At 45.3% G+C, this 14,331-nt stretch overlaps 1 protein-coding gene across 2 annotated transcripts in view; it reads left to right on the top strand.

Annotated features, from left to right (window-relative positions):
* Positions 1-4,482: 4,482 nt before the first annotated feature.
* The window catches only part of LOC126531162 (solute carrier family 22 member 15-like), a 36,388-nt gene continuing 26,539 nt past the window's right edge, over positions 4,483-14,331 (top strand). For both annotated transcript variants that reach the window (XM_050178584.2, XM_055070998.2), the window contains exons 1-2: positions 4,483-5,787; positions 7,353-7,780. In XM_050178584.2, coding sequence (XP_050034541.1) covers positions 5,545-5,787; positions 7,353-7,780 — 671 coding nt within the window. In that variant the 5' untranslated portion in view covers positions 4,483-5,544. The remainder of the gene's footprint in view (positions 5,788-7,352; positions 7,781-14,331) is intronic.

Genomic DNA, 14,331 nt, shown 5'->3' with positions numbered 1-14,331 from the left:
GAGAACTTCATCCAGACGTTGCAGGTGCTGAGAGAAGGTTGACGAGAAAACAACAATATCGTCGAGATAGCACAGGCAAGTCTTCCACTTTAGGCCACGAAGAACGGTGTCAATCATGCGCTCGAATGTTGCGGGTGCATTGCAAAGGCCGAATGGCATGACATTAAAGGGACCCTGAAACGATTTTGACGATTTTCTACAAACGTACTGAGTCGTTAGAGTAGGTCCTTCTGATCATTAATTGACACATCTAAGTGCTCCGCGCAAAGCATGTAATTTATTACAAGGTTTTAAAAATGCACATCGCTGCCGATCGGAGCACGCTGCTCGGCGGAATTTTAAGCCGCCCCTACCCATATGACGAAAATCACCCATATGACGTCAGTGGGGCGAGCTATCCGATAGGCTGACCAGGGCGCGTGATCAATAATTTTTCCAACTTTATGGTAAACAAATGATCTTCGTAATAGTTGAAATATTAGTTCATTTGTTTTTATAAACAGAAAGTAACATAAAGAGAATGCACAAGAACGATTTTTCAATACAATTAAGCACTTCCGGCACACAGCAAGTGTCGTCTGCTTGTGTTACAACGTACTCCATTTTGACGAGAGCTCCGCGGTCAGAGTCGGTCTCAGTCTTTTCGCGAGCGCTATGATTCGACTTTGTTGCTTTGTGGACTGCAAACGTAGCGACTGGCAATATGTCAAGCTGCGACATCCTGTCCCTCTGCAAGGCAGCATACGAGCGAGCTGGCTGCTGCACATCGGACTGCCGCTATCCGATCGGCGCCAGGGTTTGCGCGTTTGTGGCCGTCACTTTACACTGGAAGATTACTAACGCAATAGCGTTTCGCGAGTCCGGTATTAGGGCAAATGCAAGCGCAAAGGGACACGGTCTGGCCGCTTGACTGTGCCGTAACGGGATGAGCCATGGGATGAGCAGAATGGCAAATGCGAATGGTCTGCACGGTGCAGCCACCTGGTAGCACAGAGCTCAACCATACACAGTAGCAGTAACGAAGTGTATTCTTCTTTGGCTGCTGGTGTGTATTTTTCGCAGGAGTGTAATCATCAACACTTTGTTTTTATAAATGTTTAAAATCATTTACACTTGGTTAGAGCAATATTAGCGCTTTGTTTGGCTGGTTAAGCGCTGCGCCAACAAGTGGCTGGACCGTGCAGACCGATCAGACCGCACGTACGTCTACGCTAAAGTTCCTTCATCAGCTTGAGTTTATGCCTCCAGTCATTTGCCGAAACGACCAGCTTGCCTGTGGTTACCGGAATACCAGACACGTTCGGCGCTACGACAGAATGCTCGCAACGCACGCTGCTTCGATAGCTCTCGCTTGGGGTCGACGGCCAAACGGCTAGCGGAGAGGTTTCACGCGGGCGGAGGCGGGCTCCAAAACAACCGGAAGTGGACGATGTGACGTCGCATCGTGACGCGAAACCAGTGAAGGCGGAGCTTAGCCCCGATCGCTCGGCGAACGAGTTGAGGAGGAAAAGCATGACTAGGGAGGAGGGTAACTTCTAATCGCTTGTAGCTCCATTAATACGTAACGCTTCACTTAAATTGTGGTGTGAATGTTCTACTTAAGCTGTACCCTACGCGTCTACAAAATTTGTCCGAACCGTTTCAGGGGCCCTTTAAACTCGTAGAGCCCATCGGGTGTTGAAAACGCTGTTTTCTCCTTATCGTCCTCATGCATAGGTATCTGCCAGTAGCCGGAACGCAGATCGATGCTGGAGAAGTACTCGGCACCCTGCAGGGAATCCAAGGCATCGTCTATTCGCGGCATAGGGTACACATCCTTGCGTGTGATCTTGTTAAGTGCTCGGTAGTCGACACAAAATCGAACAGAGCCGTCTTTTTTGCGAACCAAAACAACGGGGGAAGACCAAGGGCTAGCAGAGGGGCGTATTATGTTTCTTTGGAGCATGTCGGTGACGTTCTCGTCAATGACTTTCCTCTCGGCTAGCGATACGCGATATGGTCTACGGCGCACGATGGATGTACCATCTGTCTCTATCCGATGCGTCGTAATCGAAGTCTTTCCCAACGAAGATGAATGCGCGTCAAAGGAAGCTTCATGTTTTCGGAGCAAAGCAAGCAATTGTTGTGACTGCGAAGCTGTCAGGTCGGAACTGATGGCAGCTGCAAGAGCTGAAGGAGATGCGGCCCGTCCGGTACAAGGACCTTCAGAGGAAGCTGGTTTAAAGGAAATGACAGATATAGACTCTGATGCAGTGGCGCAAGCCAATGTAGTGCCTTTAGGGATGAGAATCTTTTCGGATGTCGGGTTTGTAGCGTAGAGAAGTGCAGCGCCATGATCAAACCTAACGAGCCCTGATGCAAAGGCTATCCCTCTTGCAAGACAGCGTGCAGATGGTAAGACGAGCACGTCGCCGCAGTCAATCACATCAGACGTGATAGTAACGATGCTTTGATGGCGAGGAGGTAACGCGGTATCTTCTGCAGCAAAGAAGTGAAGGGGTGTGTCATCTGCATGAAGTGAATAGGTCGTGTCGGTCATGTGGAGAACGCGTTGTCCACAGCAGATGGAGGCGGAGGCCGTAGAAAGAAAATCCCATCCCAATATGAGCTGCTGGGCACACGAACTTAGCACTGCAAATTGTACGTGATGTAGAAGTCCATCGATGGAAATACGAGCTGTGCACATAGCGATAGGTCGAATGGAGGCCCCTTGAGCAGCAAGTAGCGTAGGTCCATCATAGGGGGTCGTAACTTTCCTAAGTCGCGAACACAAATCACGGTGAATGACGGAAACACTAGCACCAGTGTCTATTAAAGCTTCTACTTGTACACCTTCTACTACAACCAATATCACATTGTACGGACGCGATGGAGGAATTTCTGTCCTGTCGTTCGATGCAGCTTTTCCTCCAAAAGCTGCATAATTCAGTTTTCCGGACGACGCTCGGCGAATTGAGAAGCAGGTCTCAGTGGGGACGTAGAGCGGCGAAGGGGTGACGGCGAGCGGCGTCTCGCAGGACGGTAAGCTGTCTCGGATGCTACAGTAGGCGATGGAGAGCGTCCGCGCGGTGGACCATAAGGACGGCGTTGGTCATGGAAGCTCCCTAGACGTTGGAAAGTAGCTCCGGGCGAAAAGTCATCCCGTTCGTATACGTCATATCCGCGACGCTCGTCTTGCTGGCGCTTGCGGCAAAAACGCGCTATGTGGCCACGATAGCCGCAGTAGTAGCAGATGGGACGAGGAGGACGCCACTGCGGATAGCTGGTTTGGGTAGGTGCGCTGGTAGTCATGGAAGCGATGTGAGCCGGTGTTGGTTTTGGAGGCATCGGTGGGACGATGACTGGAGTAGCTGCGGCTACTTGTGCGTACGTCGATGGGGCCCTAGGTGTTAGAGGGTCCGTGTACGCTGCACCAGCCATGGATGCCAATTCCTCCTTGATGACATCTCGCAGATTGGTATCGGAGGCATGAGAAGGCATAGGTCCTGCTGCTAAGCCAAGATACTGAAGCTCTTCTCGAATTATTGCGCGTATCATTACTCGTAACGTAGGGTCGTCGGCGCTAGTGTTTGCAGTGGTGTCCGGCTGCAACCGTACTGATTCGAGTTCGTCAAGGCGCTGGCAAGTAGCGACGATATCAGCGACGGTAGCGGGGTTCTGGATGGCTAAAGCATTGAAAGCAATAGCTCCGATGCCTTTGAGGATGTGGCGAACCCTGTCTGATTCGGTCATGGCCGTGTTCACGCGTCGACAAAGAGCAAGCACATCCTCGATGTACGACGTATAAGATTCACCGGGTTGTTGCTTGCGAGTGTCGAGCGTCTTTTTTGCGAGGGCAGAACGAACAGCCGGTGTACCGAAGATTTGGCGGAGCTGCTGTTTGAAAGCGCCCCAGTTCGTGAAATCAACCTCATGGTTGAAAAACCAAGTCTTGCTACGCCTGTCAGATAAAAGGCGACGTGACGTAGCTTGGACGCATCGTCCCAACGGTTAGCCGAACTCACTCGGTCATAGTCGTCCAGCCAATCCTCGACGTCTTCACCGCGAAGTCCAGCAAACAGATGGGGATCACGCTGGTGCCCACTGACAACCCAATACGGAGAGGCTGGGGTAGTCGAGGCCGAGATGGTGGAAGTAGAAGTGCCTGTTGGCTCGTCCTGCGACATGTTGGCGGACAGCTGGCACAATCGGCGACCCGATCGAAGCTCCAGGAGGTTGAGCGGGGAGTCAGAGGACGGGGGACCGAAGAGCACACTCCACCACTTGTGACGCAGCAGTAATCACGGCTTTTATTCCGCGTCACAAGATTAGGCGAACCGACCACGCCCACAGCACGGAGCACACTCGAGAGCCAGCCCCACAAGCGATGATGAAGAAGAACCCCATATAAACCCCATATGATGATGATCGTGTACAGATGACAAAGAATAGCTTATAAATTCCCACAATATATATATATATATATATATATATATATATTTGGCTCCGCCTTATTCATACCGTAGCTTCAGTTGCTTACAGGACCATGTAAATTTGTGCACAACATTCAAACAGTTCAAATTTTCTGTTTTTTTTTTTTTAGGACGTGAACTATTGCACGCCTTTTGTCCAAAACGGTGTATTCTGTCTATATATGCTTTCTATTGTTATAAATCTGATGCTTTTGGAAGCCATGAGGAAATAACGTTTAACGTTGTTTTTGCAACTCTTTCAACACGTGCATATATTTGGCCTGGAAGCGATAACCTGCGATTCCCTCAGAAAAACAGAGCAAACACGTTAAAAGACAGCCGACAAGTTCTGCGAGGCCACATCTAATCTTAAGCAAACCCCCTCGTCCAGACAACATTGCCAGCGTCGTCAGACCGTTACAGATTGTACGAGTACGCGCAACCGTGGACGGTGAAATCAGCAGTTATCGGCCGTGTATCGCTGGCCGCACGAGCGCTCTTCCAAGCGAGAGCGGAAGCGCGTTGTGACACCGGCGCCTAGAGCCTAGAGCGTGTAGAGCGTCGCTTGCTTCGCAACTGACCGTGTTAACCCAGCCAACCACCGACCCCGCGCTGAAGAATCGGAGGCAGCCGACGTGCGACTCTGCAGCTGGACGTAGTTGGTTCTTTATTCTATGTGGACGTGTTAACGCTTGAGACGCGCTACCTGACTGAGAGCGCAACGCGCATACGACGTGCGCTTCTAATTAGCGTTGTTTTCTTGCCGATACAGTTTCACCACACGTTTTGAATCAAGCATGGCAAGTGCGTCGCTGTATCATCGCAGCTAAGTTTCCCTCCCGTGTGCTCACATGCGCCTGACGCTTGCACCTGGATAACATGCCTATGCGGCGGCGAGTCGGTTTCTTGTGTTGACTGTCACTCACATTACGGTTGCGTCGCTGCGCCTTGACACGACACCGAAGCAACCGAAGTGTGGTGTGGTAGTACAGAGGAACCGCGTAGCAGCGACGACTCTATAGTCTGTTTTGTCAGGTTTCACTGGTTGCATTGGAGCGTTGTTGCTGCGAACATATCGCTTTGTGCAGGCAGAATGGATGTCGACCAAGTGTTTCACATAGTTGGCGAAGTCGGGCCACAGCAGATCCTCTACTTTGTCTACACTGCTATCCTCGGCGGGTTGTTTGTCAGCGGGGAGATGCTGCAAATTGTGTTCACCGGCGCGGCGCCGGAGTTTCAGTGCTGGAATGGCTCAACACCTTCATCGTCGGGCTGCGTGAACGACCGATGCGAGCATCCGCACTACACGTCGAGGTTTACGTCAATAGCCACCGAGGTAAGCTAGGTTGGCGCGACGCGTAGTTTCATTGTAATTGTCAGTGCCGCATAAGAACTTCTTTACGTCTGAGGTATGTCAGAGCAACGCCTGTTGGTCAGAGTGTAGAACGACTCTATTTTCGGTTCACTGACGGTAAGAGTTTTCTCGGTCGTGCGTTCATTCTTGAGCTACCGAATTTATATGGTTTATCTTTCTCGACTGTTCATGCCATCCTTTAACACCGTCCACAGTTTTTGGAAACAAAACTTCGTCTCTGTTGACTAGTTTCCGTTGATAACCTGCAGTATGTCACTACAATGAACTCTCATTTGAATGAGCTTCAAGGAACCCAAAGAAAAGTTCACTATCTGAAAGTTCACTTAACTGCAATATTCAGTAGATTATGGAACAGCATAGGGCGCAGCAGACATCGAGTCAAAAGTGTGAAATGCAATATACGGAGTTTTGTACATCAATATATACAAAGTGCGTAGCAGTTACGTTGCTGCCTATCGCATTTTGAAAAAAAGGAAAAAAATCTAATTTTCATTTGCACTGGTTCTCCTAAAGTGCAAGAAGTAACAAAGCTGTCCAGAGAATCTATGTTTTGGTGCACTTCCTCTGGCACAGCTTGATGTGTTGCTGAAACAAAACTTCGTGTTGCTGAAACACGAAGTCTCGCACGTACCTTTCCAAGGCATCCTACAGCCACAGCTAGAGTTACAAGATTTGAATCTGCCTCTGCCATAGCAACTTCCTCATCACACTATTCTTTGGAATGGACACTGGAAACAATTTCCAGATCTGTTAGTTCAGCACAGGTAACGAGCTGACTGCCACACTTCACATAGTCTTCAAACAAAGTGTTGCTGTCAACATCCAGCTGGTGACCGACCTCTGTCCACATCCCAGAGCCAGTCATCTCTCTCCACTGTTTCTCTTGCTTGCTTTCACCACACAGGGGGGAATGGCAGAATTTATGCCAGCAGTTTCCAATTGTAGCCAGTGTTACTGTTATGACGCTGTAGGGGTAATTTGGGGGCAGTGAGCATCGGCTAAGCCAACACTGTAGAGTGCAAAACTTCGTCAAACTAATTTTAGAAATGAGCCCAGGTCCACTGTCAAGTTCATTCAACTGAAATATTTGCTATTCAGAAATTTGTTTAACTGAATGATTTTTGTGTAGAATACATAAACAAACTGCTGGGGCTTTTCTAAAAGTTCATTATTCTGAAATATTCATTAAACCAACGTTCGTACATCTGAAACTTTACTTTATTGGAACTGCACATCTCAAGCAAGCTCTTGTATATTTAAGTTCATTTATAAAGGAATACAATAATGATTTTTGATTCTTTGATGTGTATTTTCATTTCTCATACATAAGTGCACCATTTTATTGTGGCTCAGCCTACGTGCATTGGTGTCATTACATCAAAAGATGATGTGCATTGTGATCTTCCACTTTTTATTCAGATGCAAATACCATTCAACTTGTTAGTTTAAGAAGCGGGACCTGACAGCTTCGATAACATGGACACCAGCAGTGCATTTATTAATGAACTCCATTTTTCTTCTTCCAGTGGAATCTCATCTGCCATGATGCATACTTCGTGAAGATGGTGCAAGCAGTCTTCATGTCCGGCGTTATGTCTGGTGCCTATGTGTTTGGCTTCATCTCTGACCAGTATGGACGACGTCGTACACTACCATTCGCTGCCATCGCCATGTCAGTCATGACCTTCTTTGGGGCATTTGCCCCAAGCCTGGCACTACATGCCATCTGCCGCTTCTTTGCTGGCATGACCACGGCTGCTGTAGCGCTTGTTACATTCGTGCTCATGACAGAACTTGTTGGGCCATCCAAGCGGGCACTGCTGGGCACACTATTCCCATGTGTCTTTGCTTTGTGCATTGGACTGCATGCTGCCCTCGCCTATTTCATTCCCGACTGGCGCCACTACTCCATCGCCACAGCACTCCTGAGTGCTCTCTTCGTACCCCTTGCACTGTGAGTTTTTATTTTCTTGTAGGTATCTGTCAAAGTGTATGCTTCGGCTTGTTTATCAAGCACAACATTGACAGAAAGAGGATGACGCTGGTCCGGTGCTGCGAGCCATATTCAGCTTAAGAATTGTGTCAAATCAAAACTCTTTTGTAACAAGGTGTCTGTTCCTTTCTGATGAAGTTGTGGCTAATATAGCATAAGGATGGCAACTTTGAAGGGTGGAGAAGTCAGTAGGACAAGTCCACTGATAACCTATGTGGTGAACAATTGCATTGTCTATAGGGAGATTGCCATTAACAAGCTTTTCTTTGCTGCCAAGCAGCCCTTACTTCCATTAGCCCTTTCAGCATCACTAATTTGCAGACATGATTCTGGGTTTCTGTCCTGCCATGCTCCTTTTGTCAGGTTGGAATATGAGGATCATGGCTAGGCAGATTTGCCATTATCCATGTCATTTTTTTCATTTCTGCACATCCAAATATAAACCATGTGTTCATTTCATAATATCTGAGAAAAAAAAAACAATGCTGCGGGTGTGTCACCTCAAAAACAAAACAAAAAGACTGACACTGAAAGGGTTTTCTGAAATACATATCTGGCTTCTAAACAGAAACAAATAGAAGTAGAAACATTGTCAAGAACACAAGCGACACTTCCAACGAATTTTTTTAAGGTATTGACCCGTTAATAAGTAGCTAGGCACACATGCATGGAGGACCAATCACAACTGCTAGTACATCCAGCAGACAAAGAATCTTGTACCATATTGATATAGAAGAAGCAGCATATCACTTATACTTCGCTTCTATTTATTATCATACCATTATGTAGCACTTAATTATAATTGCTTCAGCAAGTAGCAATTAGGGCAAGGTGCTTTCTCCTGAAGCCGATTTTGCTAACACTGAGTTGCTAAGAAAATTGTTAAAAATAACATGTGTTTTCTTACCTAGTTCTACATTGGCTAGTTGGAGGATGTGGAGAAATTAGTTTTGGGACTTCTATGCTATTTCCTATCGTGCTGACAATATTTTTGTCTTCGTGCTAGAGTATATCCTACAAAACTTACTTGAGCAATCTATACAACACAGAAGTTTACAGGAAAATGGAGACTTGAAGTGATGAGCAGTAATCAAACAAGGAATTCCGCCGAAGCCAACATTTCGGCAAGAGGACTTGTCTTCATCGCATTTGCTGCCCTGACAAAGAAAAGTCCCGTGGTTGAAATGTTGACTTCAGCGACATTCCTTGTTCAACTACTTCTCATTGCTTAGAGCAAACTACGGTGCTAGTGTCTATGGGAGATTGCAAGAACGGTGGTTCACCCAGCATGGGAATGATTGGCAGGACATGAATCTGTTCAGACTTTATCCTTCCAGCTTCAAACAGCTTTGTCACTGCATATTTATCATTCTCTTCAAAACATAGCATATTATATTTAGAGATTCGCAACAATTATGCATGTGCAAAGAAATTTATGGCCTTTGTGTGTTTAGAAAAATATTATTTCTTGGAAATTTAGAATAATAAAGCACAATAAACAACTTCACCAGAACATCGGAAGGCAGCAGCACAGTGACCATACGTGTCCTTGTACTACCTATTACTCCTGCGGTAGCTTAATGATCGTAGCACCAGAGTTTCTCTGTTAACTTTTGTAGAAATTTCTATGCATCGTTGATCGTATGGACAACAAGAAATAGAAGCAGGCTCAGTGGCTGTCGCATTCCATTGATGAGCATGATGTAGTGCTGTTTTGGGATGCAAAAACCCCATCAATGCTCTGAAAACTTTAATGCCCAAATACTTAATTTGGCATGCGATATGATTTTCTTGAAGTGCAGCAAGACTACCCTCTACATAATTATGTTAATGGAACATAGTTTGGACGACAATGCACATTTGACAGTGTCATTATAAACTCGCTCAGGAACACATAAAACTGACTGTAACAATGTGTGGAGATGGTTCTAATTTCATTGATCTGTGCAGTCGACTTCTATTAGTTCGATCTTGACGGGACCAATGAAACTTAAATAAAAGACAGAAAAAAGGACCAACTGTTGATTCACTTGGCAGTATTTGCCTTTAAACTTAGCTTCGCTGCAATACAACTGTGTTATGCAGTGATGCATACCAAGTGGAGGTGAAAAGGTGTCACTGTTATAGACATAGCACTTGTTCCCTAATTTACACACTCACATTCGCTGTCTCCCGTCACAGTACAAGCACCGAGATGCCTAATAAGTTTACTGGCACACCTTCAGAGTTTTAGATAGACCCTCGCTCTTTTGCTGGGTTTAGATTTTTCATCTCATCACCTTTCTTTTCGCTAGCTTTCCCGAAACACAGATAGTTATTGTGCTCTTCTTGATGCAAGGTGCGCGCGCACACCTATAAGTAAAGAATGTATGCTAGACCTCGTTAACGGTCTTGTATACGAGGCACGCATGGTGGGAGACAAGGGCTCAAATCACCACAGTAATGTTAGAAATACCTCTGAATAGCTGCCAGTGTACTCGTTGGACGTCTTGTTGCTCAGTTATTAAGGAATGCACACTATGTCCCGTGACAGTGGACCATTTCCATTCTTGGGATGCTTCACCGGAATAAATTGTGTATGCTTCACCATACTGCAGCAAAGCTGATTAGTAAAGTTCGAATTATTTGGCAAAGGCCACTTTTCAGATCGAGATAATGGAGGTTTGGGCCCATAGAAATGTATGGGTGCTGGCTGGTACCTTTGTTCAGTCAAATTAACTGAAATTTTTAATGAACCAGAGTCGAATTAGTGGAAGCCTACTGTATTTGGAATGAACTCCTAGTTACTGAAGCAGGGGTGGCACTTCAGATGACAAGGAGAGCTTTTAGGGCAAAAGGCCAACTCAAGTTGAATAAGCTGATGTGCCTGTCAATAATTGTTTGTCCAAGTTAAACGTGACAAAATGTTTTCCGAGAAAAACTGGTATCATGTAGTAGTCAAAGGAGCATAATAGTTTTGCCAAGCTGTCTTCCTTCTTGCAACACATTTTTCTGGCCATCCTTCCGTGCACTTTTCATTAGGATAGGGGCCTGCAGAATGTGGCAAACTTGCAGCTTGTGGGCATCCCAAATGACCGCTGCATAGAAGTGCACATGTTGCTGGCTATTCGTTCCATGTAAGCACACCAGATTTATTCATGGTGGATTAGGGGAATTAGCCTTTGAAGGCCTAACTTTCTGTGTCATGATAAATGTCCTTTTTATCTCTATTCCACATGGAAGGGTGATGCAAAGTAGCAGTCTTATTATCAAGCCTTGAAAACTGCTACAAGGACTCATTGTCACTTGCTTAAGGGTAGTAATATGAATGTGGCCTCAGATAATGTGTGAAGTAGAGTTGACCAGACGTTTACAGGTCCATGCAAAATACTCATCATCATCATCATCAGCAGCAGCAGCAGTCTATGTTATGTCCACTGCAGGACGAAGGCTTCTCCCTGCGATCGCCAATTACCCCTGTCCTGCACCAACCGATTCCAACTAGCGCCCGCAAATTTCCTAATTTCATCACCCCACCTAGTCTTCTGCCATCCTCGACTGCACTTCCCTTCTCTTGGTACCCATTCTGTAACCGTAATGGTCCAACGGTGCCTGCGCATTACATGACCTGCCCAGCTCCATTTCTTTCTCTTAATGTCAATTCGAATATTGGTTATACCCATTTGCTCTCTGATCCAAACCGCTCTCTTTCTGTCTCTTAACGTTATGCCTAGCAATCCTCGTTCCATCACTCTTTGTGTGGTCTTGAACTTGTTCTCAAGCTTCTTTGTCAATCTCCAAGTCTCTGCCCCATATGTCAGCACTGGCAAAATGCACTGATTGTACACCTTCCTTTTCAATGATAATGGTAAGCTTCCAGTGAGGAGCTGACAATGTCTGCCATTTGCGATCCAACCCGTTTTTATTCTTCTATGAATTTTGTTCTCATGATCAGGGTTCCCTGTGAATAATTGACCTAGGTAAACATACTCCTTCACAGATTCTGGAGACTGACGGCGATCCTGAACTCTTGTTCCCTTGCCCAGCTATTGATCACTATCTTTGTCTTCTGCATATTAATCTTCAAACCCACTCTAGGCGTTGAATTCTTTTATTAAGGTCTTCAATCATTTGCTGTAACTTGTTTGCAGTGTTGCCGAATAGAACAACGTCATCTGCAAACCGAAGCTTGCTGAGATATTCACCATCGATCCTTACTCCTAAGCCTTCCTAGTTTAATAGCTTCAATACTTCCAAGCACGCAGTGAATAACATTGGAGAGATTGTGTCTCCTTGTCTGATCCCTTTCTTTATAAGTATCCTCCTACTTTTATAGAACTAAGGTAGCTGTGGAATCTCTGTAGATATTTTCCAAGATATTTACATAAACGGTCTGGACTCCTTGATTACGTAATGCCTCTATGACTGCTGGTATCCTGACTGAATCAAATACCTTTTCATTATCTATAAAAGCCATATAGAGAGGCTGATTGTACTCTGCGGATTTCTCGATTACCTGATTAATGACATGGATGTGATCCATTGTAGAGTATCCTTCCCTGAAGCCAGTCTATTCCCTTGATTGGCTAAAGTGCAGTGTTGCCCTTATTCTATTGCAAATTATCTTGGTGAATATTTTATATGATGCTGGGAGTAAGCTAATGGGCCTATAATTTTTCAATTCTTTAATGTCTCCCTTTTTGTGGATTAGTATAATGTTTGCATTCTTCCAGTTTTCTGGGACCTTTAGAGTTGATAGGCACTTTGTATAGAGAGCTGCCAGTTTTCCAAGCATTGACTCCTCCATCCTTGATTAAATTAACTGTTATTCCATCTTCCCCTGCCGCTTTTCCCCATTTCATGTCTTGCAAGGCCCTTCTGACCTCATTGCTAGTTATAGGAGCAGTTTCTGCATCCTGTTCATTACTGCTCCGAATGGAGGTATCCTGACTCCTCTGGGTACTGGACAGGTCAGTATAGAATTCTTCTGCTGCTTTTACTATACCTTCGAGATTGCTGACGATGTTACTCTGCTTATCTTTCAGTGCATACATCTTGGTTTGTCCTATGCCAAGTTTTTTTCTCACTGATTTCAGGCTATGTCTATATTTTACGGCTTCTTCGGTCTTTCCCGCATTATAATTTTGAATATCCCTTATTTTCGCCTTGTTGATCGGCTTTTACAGCTCCGTGAATTCTATCTTATCTCTTGAGTTTATCACCAAATAAAGTTGATTGAGCAAGTTCTTGCATACATGTAAAAGGTACAAGAGGAATCCTCATTGTGACACATGAAACATGGTTGTAACGGTAGTTGAACAATTATTCCTCTGCACTTGAAAGTTTGAAGGTCAGATTGCTGGCAGCAGCAAAACTCAGCTCGATGCAGTTAGTTAAGCTTCCGCTTTAAAATCATTCTGAACCACAACTACGTAGGCCCTCTGCGTAACGCAGGGGCGTTACTGAACTAATTGAATTCCTCAAAGTAGGATGCATCTGAAAAATTGTAAAGTACGACCTAAACACCACCTACAGACATGATAGGGTCAAATTGTAATTTGAATATACCAGGAGACAATTCTGTTATGCGGAAACTCAAACACAAACCCCCTTTTCCAGTATTTCTACCATTCGTAGAGCAGCGTGGCCTGTCAATTCCTTGCAACAGCACCATCCAGACGGCACTTGCCTCCATGTATCTGCAAGAAAGCTGCTGTTGCCGGGAGGTGTGACAAGCAGTCGGGGATCTTTGAATGCTATCACGTTCCTCTCTTAAAGGCGAAGCTTAAGCATCCTCCAGATTTTTATCTGAATTGACTCTTTGTCCACTTAGGTGGAAGTGCTGATGGAAGCATGTGCCTGTGCTATCTAATCAACAAAGTAGTTTTTTCAGAAGCGTAACCCCCCAGTTGACAATAAGAACTGACTTTAAAACATGTTGTGTTACTGGCACTTTGTTGGGTCTGACGAGGTTACACACCACTCTGTAATATAGTATATAGTAGTAAGACTTTTGACAAACCCTTATAAACATTGCAATAGCTCCACATCAGGTGCAAACTCGTACATCACATTTGTCCGCTTGAGATTCTTAAACAGGTTCAATTTGCAGATCTGTTTTTATGTATAGTTATGGATTTAAGGAACTTGTGCTTGATTTTTTTTTTAATCTTTCATGTACATCCGTAATAAAAGATTTGAGGCCCTAAATTAAAATTCTGTTTCCTACATTCAGTGGAATCGATGTTTTTCTATTAAAAGCAACAAATTTCATTCTGATCAGCTCACGAGTCACTTAGTGAGAGCAATGCTGCATTTTACATGCATTTAAGTAAATTTCGACAGAGCCCATTTTTAAGATGAATGTCAATGCTACTGTGATCGGCAATGAAGCCATGTGGCGACCCACCGCATTGCCAGTGCTGAAACGTGTGTGCTGCCGGGCTCACACTGTGCCATCCAGCGGTGCCACCGTAAGGATAGCATGTGGTGCATATTCAGTGCCACGGGGTATTAGAGAACCATTTTCGTCA

The sequence above is a fragment of the Dermacentor andersoni genome, chromosome 5, assembly GCF_023375885.2.
Source record: "Dermacentor andersoni chromosome 5, qqDerAnde1_hic_scaffold, whole genome shotgun sequence".
Lineage (NCBI taxonomy): Eukaryota > Metazoa > Arthropoda > Arachnida > Ixodida > Ixodidae > Dermacentor > Dermacentor andersoni.
The sequence above is the reverse complement of the archived record's forward strand: the minus strand, read 5'-3'. Positions and strand labels throughout refer to the sequence as shown.